We start from the raw sequence: 12,787 nt of genomic DNA on the forward strand, positions 1-12,787 counted from the left end.
TAGAATATTAGTGAAGACGTCAAAACTATGAAATAACACATGGAATCATGTAGTAACCAACCAAGTGTTAAAAATATATATATAGATTTGAGATTCTTCAAATTAGCCACCCTCTGCCTTCATGACAGCTTTGCACACTCTTGGCATTCTCTCAACCAGGTAGTCACCTGGAATGCATTTCAATGAACAGGTGTGCCTTGTTAAAAGTCAAGTTGTGGAATTTCTTTCCTTCTTAATGTGTTTGAGCGAATCAGTTGTGTTGTGACAAGGTAGAGGTGGAATACAGAAGATAGCCCTATTTGGTAAAAGACCAAGTCCATATTATGGCAAGAACAGCTCAAATAAGCAAAGAGAAATGACAGTCCATCATTACTTTAAGACATGAAGGTCAGTCAATGTGAAACATTACAAGAACTTTGAACTGTTTCCTCAAGTGCAGTTGCAAAAACCATCAAGCGCTATGATGAAACTGGCTCTGAACGGATGATCTCCGCGTGTGTGGTTCCCACCGTGAAACATGGAAGAGGTGGTGTGATGGTGCTTTGCTGGTGACACGGTCAGTCATTTATTTAGAATTCAAGGCACACTTAACCAGCATGGCTACCACAGCATTCTGCAGCGATACGCCATCCCATCTGGTTTGCTCTTAGTGGGACTATAATTTGTTTTTCCAACAGGACAATGACCCAAAACAAGGAGAGTGATGGAGTGCTGCATCAGATGACCTGGCCTCCACAATCACCCGACCGCAACCCAATTGAGATGGTTTGGGATGAGTTGGACCGCAGAGTGAAGGAAAAGCAGCCAACTAGTGCTCAGTATATGTGGGAACTCCTTCAAGACCATTGGAAAAGCATTCCAGGTGACTACCTAATGAAGCTGGTTGAGAAAATGGCAAGAGTATGCAAAGCTGTCATCAAGGCAAAGGTTGGCTACTTTGAAGAATCTAAAATATAAAACATATTTAGATTTGTTTAACACTTTTTTTGTTACTTAATAGTTTTGGTGTCTCCACTATTCTACTACAATGTAGAAAATAGTTTATACATTTTTTTTTATTTTTTAAAGTGGAATGAGTAGGTGTGTCCAAACTTTTGACTGGTACTGTACATTTACAAAACATAAGAGATAGAACAGGTGGACACACAGATATAGGTTAGGAAGACAAGAGCCAGCCCAACCTCTGTGTACGGCAGACTCCAGACAGAGTAGCAGGTAGGAGAGGCGGGCCTCTCGGGCGCGGGGCATGTTTGTGTCCGCGCTGCAGCGGTACTTCCTCAGGTCCGTCTTGCAGGCCTTGGCCAGGGAGTAGCTCACCTTGTAGTCCTGGGCAATCAGCTTCTGACGAGTGGTCAGAGCATCTCTGCACTGTGGAGGACAGCCACAACAACTCTGGTCACAATCACTCTGACTTATTGACTAATGGCCAGAAGAACGAAAATAGATTGACCAGAACAGACATTCCAGTTTTTCCCCTAGGATTTGTGGGCGTGGTAGTGGTCATTGCCAATGGCGCTGCCTCCACCCAAAATTTTAGAGGCCCTCCTCTTGGCCACAGAGACAACATTTTGCTGTTTTAAAGTAACTGCCCAGTGTTTCAGATTTCTATAATTACTTACAATAGCAGTGAAACAGTTATTTCCCAAAAATGTTAAAAAGCAGCTTTTCTTTGTTGGAATGGTGTGGGCGTACCTCAACAACAGAATGGTGTGGGCGTACCTCAACAACAGAATGGTGTGGGCGTTCCTCAACAACAGAATGGTGTGGGCGTACCTCAACAACAGAATGGTGTGGGCGTACCTCAACAACAGAATGGTGTGGGCGTTCCTCAACAACAGAATGGTGTGGGCGTACCTCAACAACAGAATGGTGTGGGCGTACCTCAACAACAGAATGGTGTGGGCGTACCTCAACAACAGAATGGTGTGGGCGTACCTCAACAACAGAATGGTGTGGGCGTACCTCAACAACAGAATGGTGTGGGCGTACCTCAACAGAATGGTGTGGGCGTACCTCAACAACAGAATGGTGTGGGCTGGTTTTTGAAGTTTTTTTTCTCCAATTTATACTTTATAGGACGAGTCAACAACATTATTTGAGTATGCGTTAACTGGGCAGTTACTTTTTCACTGGTCAGTTACTTTAAAGCTAGTTTCCTGCAATTCTACACATTTTGCAGGGCTCAACATTAACGTTTGTCCTTGTCTGGGACGAGTAAATAAAATAAATTAAGTGGACAAGAATATATACACTAAACAAAAAATATAAACGCAACATGCAACAATTTTACTGAGTTACAGTTCATATAAGGAAATCAGTCAATTGAAATACATTTATTAGGACCTAATCTATGGATTTTACATGACTGGGCCGAGGAGCAGCCATGCCCACCCACTGGTGAGCCAGGCCCAGCCAAATCGGAATGAGTTTTCCCCCATGAAAAGGCTTTATTACAGACAGAAATGTTCCTCAGTTTCATCAGCTGTCTTGGTGGCTGGTCTCAGATGCTCCCGCAGATGAATAAGCCGGATGTGGAGGTCCTGGGCTGGCGTGGTGACACTTGGTCTGTGGTTGTGAGGCTGGATGGACATACTGCTAAATTCTCAAAAATTCTCTAAGCTGGCTTATGGTAGAGAAATGCTAATTCTATTCTCTGGCAACATCTCTTGTGGACGTTCCTGCAGTCAGCATTGCACGCTCCCTCAAAACATCTGTGGCATTGTGTTGTGTGTCAAAATTGCACACTTATTTTCACCAGCACAAGCTGCACCAGTGTAATGATAATGAGTTTTAATCAGCTTCTTGATATGCCACACCTGTCAGGTGGATGGATTATCTTGGATAAGGAGAAATGCTCATTAACATGGATGTAAACAAATTTGTGCACAAAATTTGAGAAATTATATTTTTGTGCATATGGAACATTTCTGGGATCTTTCATTTCAGCTCATGAAACCTGGGACCAACACTTTACATGTTGCGTTTATATATTTTTGTTCAGAATACATTTCAAACAATTACTCAGATGGATCAAGGCCAACATTGGAATAATATTCAAATACATTTTTCATGTATATAAATAAAAAAGCCTACATGTCAAAGTGTAGGTGATATGCATATGCTATTGGCTATAGCTTTGTGTCCAAATCGATGCTGACGAGGGAAGTGGCAGAAAATGTAGCCAAACTTTAATGACACTTTTTATTTACCTACATAAATATAGGCTTAACAAGTCATTTTGACAAATATAATAAAGAATAATTAACATTTAACGTCTAAAGCAGGGGTATTCAACTATTGCCCTACGATGTCCGGTTCTACCTGATAATTAATTGCATACAGCTGGTGCCCCAGGTCTGAATCAGTCCCTGATTAGAGGGGAACAATGAAGCAAGCAGTGGAACTGGCTTCATGGTCCAGAGTTGAGTTTGAAGGGGTCTAAAGGCTTGATTCTTTCGACATACTCGCACGGTTCATTCAGATCAAATCGTCACAAGACCGGAGCGTGAAGGACAGTGCCTGTTGCGCACCACACAGGCCAGTGGCGACCCGTCATTCAGAGCCCCACCTGTTTTGAGCGCCACCTTTTTTGCAATAAAAAATAAAAAATTTAAATAAAAAAAATTGGTGCTTGCCTGTTATACATGTAATTTTGGCATTAATACATGTCACATATCCGTTTGCAAGCAATGTAAAAATATATACACTACCGTTCAAAAGTTTGGGGTCACTTAGAAATGTCCTTGTTTTTGAAAGAAATGCACATTTTTGGTCCATTAAAATAACATTGAATTGATCAGAAATACAGTGTAGACATTGTTAATGTTGTAAATGATGTAGCTGGAAACGGCTGATTTTTTATGGAATATCTACATAGGCGTACAGAGGCCCATTATCAGCAACCATCACTCCTGTGTTCCAACAGCACGTTGTGTTAGCTAATCCAAGTTTATAATTTTAAAAGGATAATTGATCATCAGAAAACCCTTTTGCAATTAAGTTAGCACAGCTGAAAACTGTTGTGCTAATTAAAGAAGCAATAAAACTGTCCTTCTTTCGACTAGTTGAGTATCAGCATTTGTGGGTTCGATTACAGGCTCAAAATGGCCAGAAACAAATAACTTTCTTCTGAAACTCGTCAGTCTATTCTTGTTCTGAGAAATAAAGGCTATTCCATGCGAGAAAATTGCCAAGAAACTGAAGATCCAGTACAACGCTGTGTACTACTCCCTTCACAGAACAGCGCAAACTGGATCTAACCAGAATAGAACGAATGGGAGGTACAACCTGAAAAATCTATGACGTCATTATGATTCGACCTTGTTTTTTTTCCCTGAGTTCCCAGTTGTGTTGACAGCACCATAAGTCCAGAGAATGCCAGACTTTGATGACAATATTTGCCCACAAAGGACCGCGGCGCCACCTTACTGTTCAAGTGAGTACAAAAAAGGTATTGTATGCTGCTGTATAAATGATATGCCAGCGAGATATGTATACTGTAGCTAAAAAATAAATACTATGTTGTGTAGTAAGATGTTAGTCGCCCATGTGCCTCACCCTAATAATTTGGTCTATTAATTTCACTTGCACTTGGTGGTGCACATGTAGCCTATAATCTGTTTTAGAGAAATGTCATCATTGAATATTGTAAGAGATTTCATTGTCTGCTTATATGCCCCCTTTATTTATCCTACTGTTCTGACTTGGTATATCGGGAGAACACTAAGAACGGCCCATGTTCTGATTTCTGACGTTGTACATTTCAAAAGTGCTAAACAAATACACTGCTCAAAAAAATAAAGGGAACACTTAAACAACACAATGTAACTCCAAGTCAATCACACTTCTGTGACATCAAACTGTCCACTTGGGAAGCAACACTGATTGACAATAAATTTCACATGCTGTTGTGCAAATGGAATAGACAAAAGGTGGAAATTATAGGCAATTAGCAAGACACCCCCAATAAAGGAGTGGTTCTGCAGGTGGTGACCACAGACCACTTCTCAGTTCCTATGCTTCCTGGCTGATGTTTTGGTCACTTTTGAATGCTGGCGGTGCTTTCACTCTAGTGGTAGCATGAGACGGAGTCTACAACCCACACAAGTGGCTCAGGTAGTGCAGCTCATCCAGGATGGCACATCAATGCGAGCTGTGGCAAGAAGGTTTGCTGTGTCTGTCAGCGTAGTGTCCAGAGCATGGAGGCGCTACCAGGAGACAGGCCAGTACATCAGGAGACGTGGAGGAGGCCGTAGGAGGGCAACAACCCAGCAGCAGGACCGCTACCTCCGCCTTTGTGCAAGGAGGAGCAGGTGGAGCACTGCCAGAGCCCTGCAAAATGACCTCCAGCAGGCCACAAATGTGCATGTGTCTGCTCAAACGGTCAGAAACAGACGCCATGAGGGTGGTATGAGGGCCCGACGTCCACAGGTGGGGGTTGTGCTTACAGCCCAACACCGTGCAGGACGTTTGGCATTTGCCAGAGAACACCAAGATTGGCAAATTCGCCACTGGCGCCCTGTGCTCTTCACAGATGAAAGCAGGTTCACACTGAGCACGTGACAGACGTGACAGATTCTGGAGACGCCGTGGAGAACGTTCTGCTGCCTGCAACATCCTCCAGCATGACTGGTTTGGCGGTGGGTCAGTCATGGTGTGGGGTGGCATTTCTTTGGGGGGCCGCACAGCCCTCCATGTGCTCGCCAGAGGTAGCCTGACTGCCATTAGGTACCGAGATGAGATCCTCAGACCCCTTGTGAGACCATATGCTGGTGCGGTTGGCCCTGGGTTCCTCCTAATGCAAGACAGTGCTAGACCTCATGTGGCTGGAGTGTGTCAGCAGTTCCTGCAAGAGGAAGGCATTGATGCTATGGACTGGCCCGCCCGTTCCCCAGACCTGAATCCAATTGAGCACATCTGGGACATCATGTCTCGCTCCATCCACCAACGCCACGTTGCACCGCAGACTGTCCAGGAGTTGGCGGATGCTTTAGTCCAGGTCTGGGAGGAGATCCCTCAGGAGACCATCCGCCACCTCATCAGGAGCATGCCCAGGCGTTGTAGGGAGGTCATACAGGCACGTGGAGGCCACACACACTACTGAGCCTCATTTTGACTTGTTTTAAGGAGATTACATCAAAGTTGGATCAGCATGTAGTGTGGTTTTCCACTTTAATTTTGAGTCTGACTCCAAATCCAGACCTCCATGGGTTGATAAATTTGATTTCCATTGATCATTTTTGTGTGATTTTGTTGTCAGCACATTCAACTATGTAAAGAAAAAAGTATTTAATAAGAATATTTCATTCATTCAGATCTAGGATGTGTTATTTTAGTGTTCCCTTTATTTTTTTGAGCAGTGTATATATTTTCATCTCTGTCATATGAAACCACAGGCGCGTGCAATGCACTTTTGAGATCAGTGTTCTCACTAATTGTATTTTGGAACATTCCTGCGTAGCCTACAGCCATGCACATTGTTGACCTTATAATATGAAGAAATACAACTAAAAACGGTCTGATCTGCTGCATCAGCCTCATTGCTTAAAAAAAAAAAAATGTATTATGTGCAGTGGTTGTATGAATTTTGGATCTGTCGTCCCAGAACTTTCCGAGCGTCTGTTTTAAACTGTCCTAGAAATATTTATTGTCCCAAAGATGACGGGACGCCCTTAATTTTGAGCCCCGAAGGGAATTATTTTATTAAGACAAAAAGTATTTGGTAATAATTGTCATGTTGCAACATTTTAAAGGCTACCAAGGGTGACCAACTATCCTCCAGGAGAGGATTAAAGGGGCAGTGTTGTATTTTGAGACAGGCTTGAATATGCAAAGAAGCCAATAGGTAGAGTGTAGCCTCCATTAATGTCTGATTCACTATGGTAAAAAAGTTAGTAATGCATTGTATTTTGTAAAATAGTTCGTACAACAATGTAAAAAGGGTGTTAAACAGACCAGTATTTGGGGACAAGTGACTTGAACTTTTGGAGAAGAAAACATTTTACATTTAACATTTTGTCCTACTTGTCCAAAGGACAAGTGACAAAAAAAGTTAATGTCAAGCCCTGTTTTGCTATGGCTCATATCGTGTTTTTACACAATCAATCAGAGTGATTCAAACATAACAAAATCAATGGATGACATTTTGTGGGCTTTAGACTCTCCGTCTACTTTTTATTCTGGTGGTTGTTAGTTCATTCAGCCACAAGAGCATTAGCGAGGTTGGGCACTGATGTTGGGCGATTATGCCTGGCTCTCAGTCAGCGTTCCAATTCATCCCAAAGGTGTTCGATGGGCTTGAGGTCAGTGCTCCGTGCAGGCCAGTCAAGTTCTTCCACACCGATCTTGACAAACCATTGTTGTATGGACCTTGCTTTGTGCATGGGGGCATTGTCATGTTGAAACAGGAAAGGGCCTTCCCCAAACTGCTGTAACAAAGTTCGAAGCACAGAATCATCTAGAACGTCACTGTATGCTATAGCATTAAGATTTCCCTTTACTGGAACTAAGGGCTCCTAGCCTGAATGATGAAAAACAGCCCCAAACCATTATTCCACCTCCACCAGACTTTACAGTTGGCACAATGAATTGGGGCAGGTAGCGCTCTCCTGGCATCCGCCAAACCCAGATTCGTCCGTCGGACTACCAGATGGTGAAGTGTAATTCATCACTCCAGAGAACGCGTTTCCACTGCTCCCCAGAGGCCAATGGCGGTGAGCTTTACACCACTCCAGCCGACACTTGGCATTGCGCATGGTGATCTTAGGCTTGCGTGCAGCTGTTCGACCATGGAAACCCATTTCCTGAAGCTCCCGACTAACAGTTCTTGGGCTGAAGTTGCTTCCAGAGGCAGTTGCAACCAAGGACAGACGATTTTTACGCGCTATGCGTTTCAGCACTCAGTGGTCCCGTTCTGTGAGCTTGTGTGGCCTACCACTTCGCGGCTGAGCCGTTGTTGATCCTAGATGTTTCGACTTCACAATAACAGCCCTTACAGTTGACCGGGGCAGCTCCAGCAGGGCAGAAATGTTACGAACTGATGTTGGAAAGGTGGCATCCTATGACGGTGCCACATTGAAAGTAACGGAGCTCTTCAGTAAGGCCACTCTACTGCCAATGTTTGTCTATGGAGATTGCTTGGCTGTGTGCTCGATTTTATACATCTGTCAGTAACGGGTGTGGCTGAAATAGCAGAATCCACTAATTTAAAGAGGTGTGCATATACTTTTGAATATAGTGTATTTTTTCAATAACTAAAAATATTGTATTTTCTACTGTTTTCTACCGAAAGTAAAAGACGCAAAAAGTAAACTCAAGAATGAGAAGCATAGAAAGAGAGCACATAGAACAGATCTACCACTTCTTAGACTTTCTTTCAAATGAGAATGACAGATCTATAACTCACATTTCTATGTGAATTTGTTCCGAGTAGCCCAAAAAGTTACATATTGCAGGTTTAAGTTTACACTGAAAAGTTTTACCATCCCAAAAATTATATTGTCAAATATATTTTGGGGAGTGGTGGTCCTGATTTAGCAGCTAAATGAACATAGGGGAAGGACAGCATCACCATTTAACTATTTTCTCTCGATTATACTTTAGCCAACCATGCTGACAAAATGCCTTGCAATCAGAGCATTATTCATATGGACAAATGACAAGTAGCAGACGATTGATATTAATATTTTGGTAATGACTCTCCATTGGGAAATTTCAATCAGGCTAAACAGCAGAAGTAGTACCTTTTCAGACATGGCCTCCTCAAATTTGTGGTTGAAGAGACACTTGTAAACTCTGCCCTCTCCAGCTGGAGTCTAGAAATCAAAGACAATGGAATTGATTCAATTAGCAATTATTTTTCACATTCACAAAGTGACAAAAACACCTTTTCAGTGAGTTGAGGGTTCAACTCTGATAAAAGTATGAACGCATCTGACTCTTCTGAATCTTAATATTATGCCTCTTATTAAATGAAAGACTTGAGGGAATAAGAGAAGGAACGAGAGAGAGGGAAGGAGGAAGGAGGGAAGGAGGGAGAGAGAGAGAGGGAGGGAGGGAAGGAGGGAGACAAGGTACTCACGTTTTCACAGAAGCGCTCACGGTCCTCCCGACAGGAGAAGTATAGGTATCGGTCCAGGTGGAAGTCGTCTGAGGAAAGTTCGGCCACGCGCATGATGGCCTTCTTACAGTTGGCCCCGATGGCGTGGGCCCCGGGCTGCTCCTCTGCCTCCTTGACCAGACCCTTCTCCAGGCACGCTATCACCTCGCCTTGGGAGTGCACGTCCTTAGGAACATGGGTACATGGGGAGAGAGCGAGTGGATAGGTTCAAGTTGGCTAAAACACTGATGGGCCTTTGTGTGCTGATGATGCATCTCTGTGTGAGGCCTGAAGAACTGTTAGCTCTCAGAGCAGCGCTTGAATCAGTTATAAAATGATTCCTTTCAAATGATTTGTGTGTGCGATTTAATATAACACACAACCACAAAAACATACAAAGAGCCAGAGGGGAGGGGAGGACAGATGCTAGTAAATATAGAGAAGCTAAATATTCAAAAAAAATAAAAATAAAAATGTAATTCAGTGTGAGGAGTTATTGCTGTTGTGTTGCCCTGAAGACCGGGATTTGATTTCCAAGGGCATGGTCATTAATCATCTTGTACAAATTAATAATTCATTAGAGGAAGCCAGGATTAAAAATACAGTACCAGTCAAGAGGTTTGGCAAGAGTGTGCAAAGCTGTCATCAAGGCAAAGGGTGGCTACTTTAAAGAATCTAAAGTCTAAAATATATTTAGATTTGTTCAACACTTTTTTGCTTACTACATGATTCCATACCTACTCATTCCATAGTTTGTCTTCACTATTATTCTACAATGTAGAAAATAGTTAAAAAAATAAAAACCTTGGAATGAGTAGGTGTGTCCAAACTTTTGACTGGTACTGTATATTTGTTAACATGGAGTGTAGGACGCGTGGATAGGAGGTACAGTGGATATCATAAGTAATCACCACCCCTTGGATTTTTACAAAGTGGGATTGATAAATATTTGTGATTTTCTACACAAAATACTACATAATGCCAAAGTGAAAACAGAATTATAGAAATGTTTTCATTTGAATAAAAAATTAAATAACAAATATTTGTTGCATAAGTATTTACCCCCTTTGTTTAGGCAAGCCTAAATTAGTTCAGGAGTCAAATTTTGCTTAACAAATCACAAATTACATGGACTATAATACATGATTTTTGAATGACCACCCTTCTCGCTTAGAACAGCGGTTTAGCTCGTTAAAGGTTAGCCATGCAATACCAATAACTGGAGGACCCAAAAAAAAAACAAAAAAAAACTATTAACTTTTTAGGGATAGGGGACAGCATTTTCACTTTGGATGAATAGCGTGCCCAGAGTGACCTGCCTCCTACTCTGTCCCAGATGCTAATATATGCATATTATTGTTACTATTGGATATAAAACACTCTGAAGTTTCTAAAACTGTTTGAATGATGTCTGTGTGTATAACAGAACTCATATGGCAGGCAAAAACCTGAGAAAAAATCCAAACAGGAAGTGAGAATTCTGAGGCTGGACGATTTTCAACTCATCGCCTATTGAAATCCCAGTGGGATATGGATCTGTTTGCACTTCCTACACCTTCCACTAGATGTCAACAGTCTGTAGAACGTTGAATAAAGCTTCTACTGTGATGTTGAGCCGGATGGGAGCTGTTTGAGTCAGTGGTCTGGCAGAGTGCCAGGTCCTGGTCACGCGCATTACACATGATATCGCCTTGCGTTCCATTACTTCTATAGACACAAAGGAATTCTCCGGTTGGAACGTTATTGAATATTTATGATAACAACATCCTAAAGATTGATTCTATACTTAGTTTGACAAGTTTATTCGACCTGTAATATAACTTTTTGAAGTTTTCGTCCAAAGTTCGCCTGGACCTGCACAAGCGTTTTGGATATGCGTACTAAAAGTGCTAACAAAAGTAGCTACTTGGACATAAATAATGGACATTATCAAACAAAACAACAATTTATTGTGGAACTAGGATTCCTGGGAGTGCATTCTGATGAAGACCATCAAAGGGAATATTTATCATGTAATTTTGTATTTCTGTTGACTCCAACATGGCGGAGAAATGTTATTTCTATCTGAGCGCCGTCTCAGATTATTGCATGGTTTGCTTTTTCCGTAAAGTTTTTTTGAAATCTGACACAGCGGTTGCATTAAGAACAAGTGTATCTTTAATTCTATGTAAAACATGTATCTTTCATCAAAGTTTATGATGAGGATTTCTGTTATTTGATGTGGCTCTCTGCAATTTCTCCGGATATTTTGGAGGCATTTCTGAACATGGCGCCAATGTAAACTGAGATTTTTGGATATAAATATGTACATTATCGAACAAAACATACATGTATTGTGTAACATGATGTCCTATGAGTGTCATCTGATGAAGATCATCAAAGGTTAGTGATTAATTTTATCTCTATTTCTGCTTTTTGTGACTCCTATCTTTGGCTGGGAAAATGGCCGTGTGTTTTTTGGACTTGGCGGTGATCTAACATAATCATATGTTGTGTTTTCGCTGTAAAGCATTTTTATTTTTTTATTTTTTTTATTATTTTTTAAATCGGACACGATGGGTAGATTAACAAGATGTTTATCTTTAATTTGCTGTATTGGACTTGTTAATGTGTGAAAGTTACATATTTCAAAAAAATATTTTTGAATTTCCCGCGCTGCCTTTTCAGCGGAATGTTGTCAGGGGTTCCGCTAGCGGAACCTGTGTCCTAGAAAGGTTAAATCGGCCGATTTTTTATATATATATATATATATATATTTGTAATAATGACAATTACAACAATACTGAATAAACACTTATTTCAACTTAATATAATACATCAATAAAAATCTATTTAGTTTCAAATAAATAATGAAACATGTTCAATTTGGTTTAAATAACACAAAAACAGTGTTGGAGAAGAAAGGAAAAGTGCAATATGTGCCATGTAAAAAGCTAACGTTTAAGTTCCTTGCTCAGAACATATGAAAGCTGGTGGTTCCTTTTAACATGAGTCTTCAATATTCCCAGTTAAGAAGTTTTAGGTTGTAGTTATTATAGGAATTATAGGACCATTTCTCTCTATACCATTTGTATTTCATATACCTTTGACTATTGGACGTTCTTATAGGCACTATAGTATTGCCAGCCTAATCTCGGGAGTTGATAGGCTTGAAGTCATAGACAGCGCTGTGCTTGAAGCATTGTGAAGAGCTGCTGGCAAACGCAGGAAAGTGCAGTTTGAATGAATCCTTACGACCCTGCTGCTGCCTACTACTGCTCAGTCAGACTGCTCTATCAAATAGTAGACTTAATTATAATATAATAATACATAGAAATACGAGCCTTAGGTCATTAATATGGTCAAATCCAGAAACTATAACTGCGAAAACCAAACTTTTATTCTTTCAGTGAAATACGGAACCGTTCCGTATTTTATCTAACGGGTGGCATCCATAAGTATAAATACTGCTGTTACATTGCACAACTTTCAATGTTATGTCATAATTATGGAAAATTAATTACGGTCTTCGTTAGGAAGAAATGCTCTTCACACAGTTCGCAACGAGCCAGGCGGCCCAAACTGTTGCATATACCCTGACTCTGCTTGCACAGAAAGCAAGATAAGTGACAATTTCCCTAGTTAATATTGCCTGCTAACATGAATTTCTTTAACTAAATATGTATGTTTAAAAAATATACTTGTGTATTG

The 12,787-nt window shown here is 41.1% G+C and overlaps 1 protein-coding gene across 1 annotated transcript in view; it reads right to left on the reverse strand.

Moving 5' to 3' along the window:
- LOC120066139 (Golgi apparatus protein 1-like) overlaps positions 1–12,787 on the reverse strand; it is a 50,298-nt gene that overhangs the window by 17,495 nt on the left and 20,016 nt on the right. Inside the window, exons 5-7 of the mRNA XM_039017281.1 lie at positions 9,080–9,283; positions 8,742–8,813; positions 1,182–1,368 (exon numbers count right to left, since the gene is read on the reverse strand). Of these exons, the coding sequence (XP_038873209.1) occupies positions 1,182–1,368; positions 8,742–8,813; positions 9,080–9,283 (463 nt within the window). The remainder of the gene's footprint in view (positions 1–1,181; positions 1,369–8,741; positions 8,814–9,079; positions 9,284–12,787) is intronic.

The sequence above is a fragment of the Salvelinus namaycush genome, chromosome 21 (assembly GCF_016432855.1).
Source record: "Salvelinus namaycush isolate Seneca chromosome 21, SaNama_1.0, whole genome shotgun sequence".
Classification (NCBI taxonomy): domain Eukaryota; kingdom Metazoa; phylum Chordata; class Actinopteri; order Salmoniformes; family Salmonidae; genus Salvelinus; species Salvelinus namaycush.